Below are 12,934 nucleotides of genomic sequence, written 5' to 3'. Positions count from 1 at the left end.
GCTGAAGGAGACGTGTCCCTGAGGTGCTAGAACAGGTAGCTGCCACTGGGTACACCAACCCTAAGCCCCATGAGTGATTGCATGTGGATTGGTTTTCCGCATGCAGACTTGAGGCCAGAGCTTCTTTCCTGCCCAGCCTGTCCTATTTGCCAGCTAATGAGACCAATTGTAGGCTCCATAAACAAATTAAACAGCAGCTGCTTCATTTTCTTCCTCTCCAACTTTGAGATCATGATGACCTCATTTGCAGGCAGCTCCAGCTAGGGCTTTTGGGGCCTGTAGCGCCCAAGAACCCTGAAATGTAAGCATAGTCCTGCTGTGTTTTCGGGTTGGCCAGAGTGAAATATTCTGAGCACTGGCATTCCCAACCCGAACCAGTCACCATGTTCATGAAGCACGGGATGCCTGCTCAGCCTGGTAGCTCTAATTAATAATGCCGTTCAGGTAGGGGAAGCACCTGCAGCTTGTCTTTGGAATACTAGCAAGGAGGTGGAAGGAGCAGGTGATGTGAGCCGGGGGAAGATTAGCCAGATGCGGAATCCCAGACCCCAGATGCTGCTGTTTTAGCAACGGTCACTGAGGAACAGTGCAAGCCTTAGGTTCACCCCCATCCTCAGTGCAGTTCCTCCCACTTTGTTCTGGGGTCTGGCCTATGACAACAGTATGGACTGCATCTTGGCACTAGGAAGGAAAGCCTAGTTCGCTTCTGTATCGTAGAGGTTTGGGGAGCTTATAAAATTTTGCAAGAAAAATAATAACAAACCCCGAGCTCTTTCTGAGTCAACAAACACCTGCTGCATTTTTTCCCCCTTTGCGTTCATCTGAAATTACTGTGTTCCCACCCGGACTGTTCACAAACCCCCACCATCCCTGCGGTAATACAGTAAGGCAACATTTCACGCTGTGGGTGAGGGTGGAAATCTGTGATGAACGGGGTGTCTTTCGATGCCCTTTAGTGAGTGTGATTTTTTTGAAAGCAAAGCTGCTCATTAGCAACCCCAGGCTGAGCAGAACAGCCTGCATCATGTGTAGCATTTCCCTTCATCCTCCAAGGTAGTGTGTTGCTGAGATCAGAGAGATTGATGTTTGTTTTGGGAAGGGGTGGTGTTCCATTAGCCCGGTTTCTTCTCCGTCTCCTTTCTTCCCCAGCTAAGCCCACTGACAGCATATTTATAACACAGTTTCAGAAATTTAGTAATTCGGATAGGATGTAACGGTTTATTCTCGATGTCGGCCAGACAGCACTTTTATCCCCGGCATCCATCTGTTTTGCTCTCGTGGTCTCCCAGTGCCTGCCCCGCCTGCGGCCATCGGTTTTCAGCGTGCAGGACCCCATACCGGAATGAGACCTGTCAATCACGCCCATGGCATCTCAGTGCCCGTGGCCGGGGGACGCTCCCTATAAACCTGCGGGGGCCCGGGGAGCTGAGTCAGCACCACTCCCCCAGTGGGGAGATGATTTAGGGATACCACTCGAGGGAGGTATGTGGTCTGCAGGCACCTGGGTAGATTTACTACCCGCCAATACAGAGCCTGTCCTCGTATGTGCTGCCTCGGGAGAGCCCATTTCACTCTGTCCATCTCTGAGACAGTGACTTTGCCAAGATCCCCTTGGGCCGGCTCTTACCCGCCCCAGTCCGATACTCCCTTCCCACCAGGGTTCATTAAAACATAATGTGGGCTTCTTGATTATAAGCGTTCATCATAGAGAATTTGGAAAACACAGAAATGCATAAAGAAGACTATAAAAGTTGCTCATCAGTCCTGAATCCCAAATAACACAGGTCCTATTGGGGCATCTGTCTTTCTCCACACACACGTGTGCTTTTTGTATGTTAAAAACAAGGATCATGATGTGTATGCTATTTTGTGGTTTTTTAAATTAACTATGCAGGGAATTGTCTCATAATCACCCACATTTAATGATCAGAAGATCTTGAGAGCCTTGCGTGGTGTGAATGGATCACTAGCGACGCTGGAGGTTTGGGGGCCTGCTGTGTGGGGGCTCCTGGGGAAGTGCTGTGGGGCAGGCAGGCATGTGAGGGTTCCCGGGAGGAGGGTGATAGGGAGCACACTGGCTTGCTGTAGCGAGGCCGGAGCATCACAGCTGGCCAGCCGTGCTGAAGGAACAGTTGCGGGGTGCCGCTGAGGTCGGATCTGAATTGCTGCCCTCCCCATTTGCGGAACGGCACCAACCCAGGGCCTGCCCGCCCCCAGAGATGGGGGAGCCTTGCAGGACCCCAGGACTCCCTGAAGTGGGACACAGCCTTTTCCTGCATGCACCCGGGACGTTCCCCTCCGTCTCTCCACCACCAGGCCCCGAGGGAGGCCCTCCCCTCCCTTTCAGGCACTCCTGGTGCTGGAGCTCTTGTGTGGATGGGTTTAGAACTCGGCGGCCAGACGTTGGGGGTGTGATGAGAAAGATCACACGGGGAACCCCGATTTCCTGTGTTTCATGAAGGACAAATAAGATCAGAAAAGCCTGCCTGTCAAAGGTCTGTTGGGCTCAGACGCAAACACCAGTTACTGGTTGGGTACCTCTTGTGCTCGGGGATGCCTTTCACCTGAGTCTGGTGTATCTTGGAGTAGCCGCCGTGGGGGTCGGCTCCTTCTCTCTTGCGCCAGACGTCTGTACTGGGGATGAGGCTCTGCGGGGAGACAGAGGGCCCAGATGTGGCAGATTCCTGCATTTTTCTAGATTAAATGTGACATCCTCAGAGCCACTCACTGCCTGGCTGGGGTGCTCCTTCCACAGTCGTTCCATGGTCCTTGGGCCAGGCAGCCACCTGGGCTTCCCGTGGTGCTGGCAGGGAGAACCCTGGGTTGTCCATCCTTGGCGGCTGCCACGTTGCCTTCTGGGGTTGCCCAGGCCCGTGTCATAGGCCTGGCTCCTCCTGGAGGGCTCAGGCTGCATCCCCCAAAGCTGATCATGATGCCAGTCCTGCTTCCCTGGCCCCTACATGCCCCTGTTCCCACGGCTGTCCCTGGGACAGAGGCAGCTGGGGAAGGGTAGACAGCATAGGGCAAGGTGCAAAAGGAAGGAGTGGTCCACACGCGGGTGTGGGGACCTGTGGGACAGTGAAGGCGTGTGTACCCTGCCACCTCCTTGTTTTCGTTTTACCCTGCAGCCCTGTTGACCTGTGGCAGGAAGCTGTTTAAGGCCGGCCTTGCCCTTCATGCTTGGAGGTGGCTGATGGAGGGACAGAGCATCAGAAGGGTCATGTGCCTGCATCTTACGGTCAGAAAAGAATGACAGAGTGGCAGACTATGCGAGTTTGTTGGAACGAATTCATGTTGTCATCCTAACCCAGAGGAGAGCCTTCTATTCAACGCCTTGACCCCTATGTGTGTGTTGGAGGTCAGTTTTGGCAGTGGCCGGAGGTACAGATTCATTGGTCAGGGTGCCCATTGTTGGGGGTGCCGCACCGTGGCCTCCCCGATCAGATGCAGACCTGGGCCCCCTCATTCAGAGCTGCGTGAGTCTGCACACTCCGTTAAACTTTTTGGTCTCAGATTTCTCAGCTATAAAATGAGGGAAATTATTTTGGGTGAATTTTAAGATTCCTTCCAGCAAGAACATTCTGTAAATTGTGTGTAGTTAAAAAGCTTCAGCTGATACATACATACATATTATTTTGTAGTTTTCAAAATATTTTTAAAGATTTTATTTATCAGAGAGAGAGCACGCACACGCACGAGCACAGGGAGGGGCAGGCAGAGGGAGAGCCAGGCTCCCCGTGGAGCAGGGAGCCTGACGTGGGACTCAATCCCAGGACACCAGGATCATGACCTGAGCCCAAGGCAGACATTTAACCAACGGCCATCCAGGCGCCCCCCCCCCTGCCATTTTCAACTTACTAATCAGCTTTGTAATTTATCCACGTGTTTGTGGGATGCCGTCAGCTAATAACCCCGAGGTTTATGTCAGTGATGAGGTGTGAGTGCCCCATCTCTGGTTGATAGACGAGGCCCTCGGGTTATTCTGATGGGTGGTTTTCTATAGGAAGGCCTGTTCTTTTCCTCCATGTTGGGATGCAGTCTGGAGTAATTCTGTCGTGTTGGTCGCACATTTATGGAGCAGTATTGAAACTGGAGTGGAAAGCATGTTAGGCATTAGCACTGTTATCGGTTTTGTAGGAGCTGAAACCGAGTGAGAGGGTTTTGGAATAATTGGGTAATCCAAGCGAATTAATCAAGAGGGGGAAAATATCAGTTTTGGCATCAGATGGAGAGAGCGTCGACTTCCACATCTGTGGTCTTTATGCATTTTAATCAAGTCTAAATTATGCTATTAAGATTTACTTTTGCTGCATTTACTTAGATGCTGTGACACAGCTGACTTTGTATTCATCTCTGGATACTTCTTGAAACGGGGAAGCATTCTCACGGTTTCCAGGGGAAGAGTTGCAAAAGAGTCACAAAGATGAACAGGTGACTCGTCCTTGGAGGGCTCCCAGCTCAGCACCCGTGGCGGTTGAGCTCTAGTTGGAGCACAGAATGGGTGGCTGGGAGGTTTGGAAGGTACCCAGATCCTCGGGAAGTCCGGAGGAGGCCTGGCGGGAGGGGCCAGGCTGAGGGCCAGGGAGGAGACGAGTGTTGGTGGCTCAGGCCTGTCCTGTGAGAATGCCAGCCCTGCCAGTCCTACATCCTTGGTTCTATCCCTGAAATGTCGTCTGGCCTGCTGGGTGGCTCAGAGTCCATGCCTCCTCCCTGACCCTCCCGCCTCACCCCCCTGCAGCGTCTTGCACGGCGTCGTTCCCTGTGTGGCTTCCTTCTCCCCTGCTCCTCCCCGAGCCTCCATGAAGGGCTGTGGTCGGCCGGGGGATGGAGGACGCTCCGGGCGCTGTTCTAAGCAAGAAGCCAGTGTGGCACACGGCAGAATGCGGACATTCTGGGCTGATTGGAGTGGCTAGGTGTTGGCGGTGTGTGACAGTGTCCGTCACGGATGCAGGAAGGCTCCCAGCCTCGGAAGCACATATTTAGAGGCTCCTTTTCTTCTCTCTGTCAATGTAGGGTTCGATGACCTTCCGGTGTCCCTGAGAATGGCTTCAGGACACCCGGTGGAGGGCTTTTCCTTGAAAGGTCTGTCACCCAGTTTCACTGCCAAGACGGGTTCACGCTCCAGGGCCCTACAAAGAGGCTGTGTGTGAGACATCTCAATGGAACCCTCGGCTGGATCCCCAGTGATAAGCCCTTCTGTGCACAAGAAGGTAAAGTGCCCCCCTCGTCCGTGGAGGCTGCTCGTGGGGCTGTGGGGACCAGCCGCGTCAGCCCAGGGGCCCACCCCACATGCTGGCGGGAGAGCATTGTGGCCAGGCCGGGCGCAAAGGAGGCTCGGTGTCACAAGTCACCGTGTCCCTCCTCAACCTCAATGACGACCCAGGTCCTGGTTTCTGTCGAGGCAGGAGAGCAGCTCAGGTCACACCAGGGGTGCTCACTGCTGCGTCCCTAGCCAGCCGCGCACTCCCAGCCCCGGCGCCTGAGAAAGCAGAGTACGTGCTGCTCAGACTTGCCCGTGGAGGCAGGAACGTGTGGTACTCGGGAGATCCACTCAGTCACTGTCGCGTCTGTTCCAGGCGGGTTTTGATAGGGAGACAGGGCGGCACAGTGGGCATTTGTTTCCAGCAGTTACCCTATGGTCTCTCGTCATGGCGCGGTATCTGCCTACCTCTGGCAAGCGTGGCGGTGTCTGCTCTGTGTGCTTCATGCTGCGTGGGTGTGTGTGAGTTTAGAACACTGCTCAGAGGTTACCTGGCGGCGGGCAGGGGGCTGACTGTCTCCGCGGCAGGTTGGGCTGACGCAAGGGAGGCAGTGCCGGTGCGGGCAAGGGCTCCGTCTCTCCCCACCACCCCTGACCGTGGGTGTGGATGGAGCTTTCCTGACCTTGACAGCTCACTGTTTTTCGGAATTAGCATAGACCGTGTTTATGGAAGTCTTCGAAGCACCGAACTCGACTGTCACTGAGCATAGGCAAAGGCTTCCCCAAGCTGAGAGCATGCGTGGTCTCTGCTTTTATTTTTGAGGTCTTTTTCTAAAAGAGTCAAAATTAAAACAAAGAAGTAAAGTGAACTAAATCACACAGAGAAGGACAGGTGTGTGTGTGACAGGTGGAATCTCAACAACAAAACAAATGAACAAGTAAGAGAAGCGTTGGAACGAACATGGGAGTGGTGGCTGAGCAGGGCTGAGAGAGCTCCAGCTGTGAGGTGGGTCGCAGGAAGGAACATGCGCCCGGGAGTACTGTCTGTGGTACTGTGACCATGGTGTGTGGGGACAGACGGGGACACCCCTGGCGGCACTGTCGGAAGTTCTGAAATATGGAATCACCGTGGTTATGCCTAATAGCAAGAGGGCATGGTTGGTCAAGTATCCTTCAATTAATAATGGTCAGCGTCACCATTCAGAACGGGTGCTATGGGCCTCGGGTGGATGCTGTGTAGGGAAGGTGGCTCCCTGTGTTGCAGGTAGGAGTCTGTGTCCCTTGATACAGATGCTTCTCTATATTTATTGAGACAGGCATGTGGTTTTTCCTCTTTAACTTTGCAGCCTTGCAGGTTACACAAGCTTTCTCTTGAAAAATCAAAACAAATTTTGAAAAGGATTTTAGAAATAAATGAATATTTTCTGCTATGCGCAGCCCATGCAGGCTGTGGTTTCCATAAGGTTTCAGTAATGAAAAGTTTATTTGGTTTTGTAGATCAACTTCCCTGATAAATCCTTTGGCCCAAGATACTCAGCATTTAAAACCCAGACAGGCTCAGGAACATATCAGCAATAGTAGAACACGCAGGCTCCGCGAATATTGCCTGGAGACAAAGGCCTTCTATTGTTTTATCATCCTGGGAAACAGAGAGCTTATCTAAAAGACAACCTCTTGCCAGTCCTGTCCTAACTACCTAATGAAGTATGCCCCAAGTTAGAAGGCCTTCATCTCCCCTTGCTCACTGTGTCTCAGACACATGGACCCTCCTGTGTGTGTCTGTGTGTTTAAAAGATTTTATTTATTATTTATATGTCAGAGAGAGAGCGTGCAGGAGCAGAGGGAGAATTAGACACTGTACTGAGCCAGGAGCCCGATGAGGGACTTGATCCCAGGACCCTGGGACTGAGCCAGCCAGGTGTCCCCCTCCTGTGTGTGTGTTTTTTTTTTTTAAAGATTTTTTATTTATTTATTTGACAGAGAGAAATCACAAGTAGATGGAGAGGCAGGCAGGCAGAGAGAGAGAGAAGGAAGCAGGCTCCCCGCTGAGCAGAGCCCGATGCGGGAATCCATCCTAGGACCCTGAGATCATGACCTGAGCCAAAGGCAGCGGCTTAACCCACTGAGCCACCCAGGCGTCCCCTCCTCCTGTGTGATTTTAAGGACACTCGTGTTCTCCTGGCTTTTGCACTTACTCTCCCTCTGCCTAAAGCTGTCTTCTCCCAGATCTGCTCGATAAGGCCACCTTGCCATGTGGCCCTGCATCATAAACATTATCTCCTCAGGGTGCCTGTCCCATGCACCCAGATTCCAGGGGCCCCTGGTAGGTCCCTGTGACCTCAGCACCTGTTCCTCCTCATGCGAGCAGCAATCACTGCATGTTAGTCTCTACCTCGCAGATTTACTAACTTGTTAGCGGCCTTCTCCATGCAGCGAGGGTAGGATTCCTAACTCTCCGTGCCCAGCGCTTGCAGCTGGGTGCTCAGCGAGTCACCAGTGGACAGATGGATGGTTGGATGGATGAATACCGGGTGTTATAAATGCAGGGGTAAACAAAACCCAACACCATCCTTTACAGCGAGGCTTCCAGCACCTTTCCTGTGTGGATATGAATGCTGTGTCTCCAGGGTCGATTACGTAGTTATGTTCCTGGAAACACTTTTTAGGGAGAATGGGTGTCAGAGTTGGCACTTGAAGGAATCAGGTTCATGTTCACATATAACTGGCATTTAAAAAGGCCAGTAAATATTGGTCGTGGTATGTATTCTTAGAACTTTGCCTTTTCTGCTCCTTAGGACTCTGCTCTATGCTAACTAATGTCATTGAATAATTTGTTCTTAGGTATAACTGTGTAATATCACCTTAATATCCCCTCTTTGACTTGTTTCTATTAAATCCCCTATTACACGAGCAGGACTCAGATGCAGCGATGCAGTGGTCTGGGGAGAAAGGATGTCTCAAAGTGGAAGCTTTGCACCCTCTCAGCTGTATCCCCAAAGTGCCCGTTTGTGTCTGTCTGTGTCGGGTTTGATCACATCCCCACTCCTGCCAGAGTCAGATACCGATGGAGCTTTATCTGTCATCCTTGGTAATGGCATTTTTGGAGCGGCTTTTAAACATTCTTCTGGCTGACGGGATGCACTCATACTGTAGGAAATTTCTCTTATTTCTGTTTGAAACTTCAGAACTGATGAAGATTATATGTATTTGTTTTGGGGCACTAAAGATCCTGGCTTCTCTGTTTCCATAGACATGAAGTGCATAGTCACGTCCGGCTAAGGATGGCCTGGCTGGGCCAGGCTCGTCTTCCTATCTCCCCTCCTCTGGTGGGGGGCTCAGGCGCCAGACGCCAAGGGTAGGATCATAGCTCAGCTTTGGGGGGCCGACTTCTGTGAAGCTACTGCTGGTCTGTTTTGTTCTGTCCTTTATCTGGGCCACAGCCCTCCTGGCCTCCTGGCCATAGCTCCGGTGCCTGCTCCCAGCTCCCTGGTCAGTGCGAGTCTCTGTTCCATAGCAGCCAGTCCCCATGGTGACTCCATCATGAGCAGAACTTGGGAGGCCGTAGTGCCCTGGGATCCTTGGGCCATGTGCCCCGTGGTGGCCCCCAGCTCCTGGCTGTGGACAGAGGCATCTGGTCAGGAGTTCAGGGCACTCTGTGTGAGTGACTGCTGCTTCTGCACAGCCAGTGACCACACACTCACGGGCCGCAGTGTCCCTTCTGTCCACTGGCTTTACTCACTGACGCTGGCTGCCTGCTAAGGACCTGGGTCAGCTCCCGGAGAAGTCGGAAGCCAGTCAGGGGAACGGTGGCTTTGTCGCGTAAATCAGCAACATGGGGTTAGTTGGCAGCTGGGGTTTTACAGAGGGGCGCCTGGATAAAGGTGTTTTTATTTGCTCTGAGTAATGCCTGCGTTAGCACTACTGAGAAACGTGATTTCCCGTTTCCATTAAGAAGGCAGCAGTGGTGCCAAGTTGTCACTTGCCTTGTGACTCCAGTCAGGATCATTCTGGCATTGACTTTGGGGGAATTTGTCTATTCTGGTAGAAAAATTTTTGGTTAAACGTGAGAGGTTGGAAACCCCTTTCCACAGTTTGAAACTCAAAAATAAGAGGTCGAACTAGAACCACAACAGTTTTCCATCAAGGACGCTTCCTGCTGAAATTTGCAGACAGAGGGTTGATGGGGTTGTCCCGGGGCTCCATGGCCGCACTTCCTCGACATTTCTTTGCCAGCCACGTGTGGAGTCCCGGAGTTCCAAGGGCATGTGGGAGAATGCAGGGGTGCAGTCCCTGCTCTCCAGCTAATCTGGAGATGAAGGCAGATGCCACGCCCAAGCTTTGACTTTGACCCCGCGAAGAGGTCATCCTGTTTTCTAGAGTCTGTTGTCAGATTCTTCATTGGTCCCTGTAAACCCAGCCCCAACCCTACATCAAAACTCCTGGGATGTGCTTTTTAAACCCACCTGTGTTCCCGGCCATGGGCTGCTTGGGTCCCTTCCCTCCGCAGCCTCAGGACTCCTGGGCTCAGGCCTCAGAGCCAGCAGTTCATGGTCAAGTCTCCCACCATTCCAACCATATGGCTGATTCAGAAGGCTTTCGGGAGTGGCTGAGAAACCCAGTCTTACAGCATTGAGATACTCTTGGAGAAAGTTTCTGTGATTGTCGAAATGCTGTGCTTGGATTTTGCTTCATTTTTAAAACTTGCGAAGCTTGGAGCGCAACCCCTCTGTACGCCTCCGGGGATGGCTGCACAAGGTTATGTGGGGACACACGCGGAATTGGGAGGAGACCATGTTCGAAGTGGAGGGTTATAATTTATCCACTGTATTTTATCTCTCAATCACGTTCTGTGTGGACTTCCTGTTCCTGCGCCCCTGATGCTGGGCTACAGACCCTTTCCGAGTCTGTATTCTGCTCCCACCTGCTTCCAAGAAGCAGGTCACCTACCTGTGGGGGGCTGTGTGGTGTTGGTGGTTGCATGTGCTTCCATGTTATTACCCGCGTGGAGCAGATCCGGTAGGAGGGAGGTGCCGGCCGGTGTGGCCCCAGCTTGTCCCCACTGTTCTGCAAGGCCTTTTTTTTTCTTCTGCCCCAAGGCAGAGGCGGTAGGCTGGGTGGGACCACTTAGCAGGTCATTGTGAGCCCCTAGCTCTGTCCTTCCTCTCTTAGTTCCAAAATCGCCTGAGGCTCCACTGTGAGGTGTGAAGGGTTCCAGGCTGGAGGTGAAGCTCCTTTCATGGCTGGATTGGGACATCTTGTCCTCAGTCCCCTCCAGACCAGGGGCTAGCAGTCCGTGTGCGAGGGCGTTTTATCACAGGGAAGCCTGAGGCCAGGTCCGAAAAGAAGAGCTTTGTGCCAAGCTGGGAAGCACAACAGGCTGAAATTTAAAAAAATAACGTGTCCATTTTACACCTTTGCAGATTGCCGTATCCCTCAAATCGACGATGCTGAGATTCATAACAGGACATACAGACACGGAGACAAGCTGATCGTCACCTGTCACGAGGGATTCAAGATCCGCTACCCTGATCTGTACAACATGGTTTCTCTGTGCCGTGATGACGGGACGTGGGACAACCTGCCGCTCTGTCAAGGTAGGGGCGCGGGCTGGGAACACGTGTGTGTCTCTCCACTGGGACGTGGAGGGAAGCAGGGCCCACCGGCTCTGGCCTTGGCATCCGCACACCCTCCCTGCGGTCCCCAACAGCCCCTCGTGCCCACCGTGAGAGCCCAGACCAGAAGAGCCCTTGTTCTTGAGCATGTTGACTTCTCCTTCACACCGAGAACCAAAAGTCTTTTAAGAAATAGGCATTTTGTAACCAGGCTGTGAGCACGATGATGAACTATGGCATTTTTAATGAAAACAGCAGAACGTTTATACTTATTTCAGTGGTGGTGAGGGTAGATTAAAGACGCATCTTTACAGAGGCTATTTTTTCTTAACGTTATCCATTTTTATAATGCATGAGGAGCAGAAAAATAATCAAATTCAGATTTTATCCAAACTACCCAGTAAATAAGAATCCTCTTGCCTTTTTAACATTTGCCTGGGCCAACACGGAGGACCCTGTTTGTGAAAATAAGTCCTTCCGTGCACATTAATTCTGATTTTATTTTCTTGACATGTGACTTGAAAGCCAGTGCATAATTCATTCTTCGGGGAGGAGGCTTGTTTGCGCCGGAGCCTTGGCGTGTTCCGGTCGAGACGAATGCTAGCGCTGGGCTCTAGGTCATGGCTGGCAGGCTCTGATATTACTCTGCGTGCCCCGGGGTCGGAAATGAATTATTTCCTTCTGTGAGGGCTTAAGAGTCCTACATGGCCCTTTGCAGAAACAGAGGCTCTGGATCGGGAGGACCAAGGTCGGCCAGGCCACCCCTTTGTGAGCTTCTCTGCTCAAACTCCCTGTGCCACGTAGCCTGCACAGATGACATTTCCAGGGATACATGTGCTCTGGGGGCACTTCTCGGGAGGCTGTGGAGAGTTGTCACCGTGATCTGAGGTTGGGCTGAATATTCACGTGAACATTACCAACGACTGGTCCCTTTCCTTCCCGGGGCCAAGAACGCTCCCTCGGATGCCAGCCCCCTCTGCCTTCATGAATCCTGCATCCCCCACTGTCCCCTGTTCTCCTGCCCTTTCTAGAGATTTCTCCCTCTTAGGTCTTGCAAATTCCGTGCACCTATTTACGAGTTCTTTTGGTCCCTATTATTTCTTAAGAAATGCCCGAGGGTGGCATCCTCATCAGGGGCTCAGGTGTGGCCTCCTGCTCTGCTCTGTCCACCACCCTGCGCTTGCATCTCAGAGCGTCGCCCAGAGCCGGCTGGCTGCTCTCGGAAGGTGCCCTTCCCTGGATAGCACCGTCACCCACACCACCCTCCCTCAGGGCATGTCCCCTGCTCTGTGCCCTGAACTCATCTCCATGCAGAGGCAGGTAGGGGCCTGGCTGCCCAAGCAGTGACTGCCCAACATGGCATGGGCGTGAGGGGTCTGGCGGCATTAGATGGCCTGACACCTCGGAGCGCCACGGGGAGCATGACTGGCCCTTAGCATGACGTCTCGTCCTGTGGCTTTTCTTTGCACTTCCAGATCCGGGGGAGAGAGCCTGACAAGCCGGCTCGCCATTGCCTGGAAGTGTAAATAGAGGTTGCACCAAGCTATTGTGTCAAAGCCTGGTGTCTGCTGCCATGCTTGGGATGGGCTGTCCCCAGCCAAGGAGCATGTCTCTCTTTCCCTGGTTTACTACTGCAGTTACAACCCCTTCTGGCTTCTTTTGGGGCAGGCAAGCATGCGGGCATGTTCCAAGGCCATGTTTTCCTTGGGAACTTTGTGTTTTGGAGAGCAGTGTCCAGACGCACCTGCTGTTCACTGTGGGTCTGTCCGTTTTATATTCAGGGGACTCCAGCTTCTCTGTGGGAGTGGCCAGGAATGACACTCCTTCTTGGGAGGAGCCGCAGGCACTGTCCCTTGTGCCAGCTCATTTGAACAGCACTTAGGGACTCTGATACGGTCAGTTGTTCATGTTGACGTGCTTGTCTTACTTTTCTCAGTCACGGATTCTGTTTATTCCTGAGTCCCAATCTCCCCCTCCTCCCCGACACTTCACTTTTCCTGTGAACACAGTTCATGTTCAGCTCAACGGGTAAATCCTTCCAGGCCGTGGAGAAAGGATGTGGCCACATGTCTCAGATGTGGCCTGTGTGGTAGTAGGCCCGTGGATCTCTGTGGCACGGGAC

The 12,934-nt window shown here is 52.6% G+C and overlaps 1 protein-coding gene across 1 annotated transcript in view; it reads left to right on the top strand.

Annotated features, from left to right (window-relative positions):
• Positions 1-5,648: 5,648 nt before the first annotated feature.
• LOC309858438 (uncharacterized protein) overlaps positions 5,649-12,934 on the top strand; it is a gene marked incomplete at its 5' end in the record, with an annotated part of 35,868 nt that continues 28,582 nt past the window's right edge. Inside the window, 2 exons of the mRNA XM_082751132.1 lie at positions 5,649-5,712; positions 10,621-10,794. Coding sequence (XP_082607258.1) covers positions 5,649-5,712; positions 10,621-10,794 — 238 coding nt within the window. The remainder of the gene's footprint in view (positions 5,713-10,620; positions 10,795-12,934) is intronic.

Source organism: Mustela nivalis (genome assembly GCF_964662115.1).
Source record: "Mustela nivalis genome assembly, contig: HAP1_SCAFFOLD_2435, whole genome shotgun sequence".
In the NCBI taxonomy this organism is placed as follows: domain Eukaryota; kingdom Metazoa; phylum Chordata; class Mammalia; order Carnivora; family Mustelidae; genus Mustela; species Mustela nivalis.
Note: the sequence above shows the minus strand (reverse complement) of the source record. Positions and strands in the feature narration are given on the sequence as shown.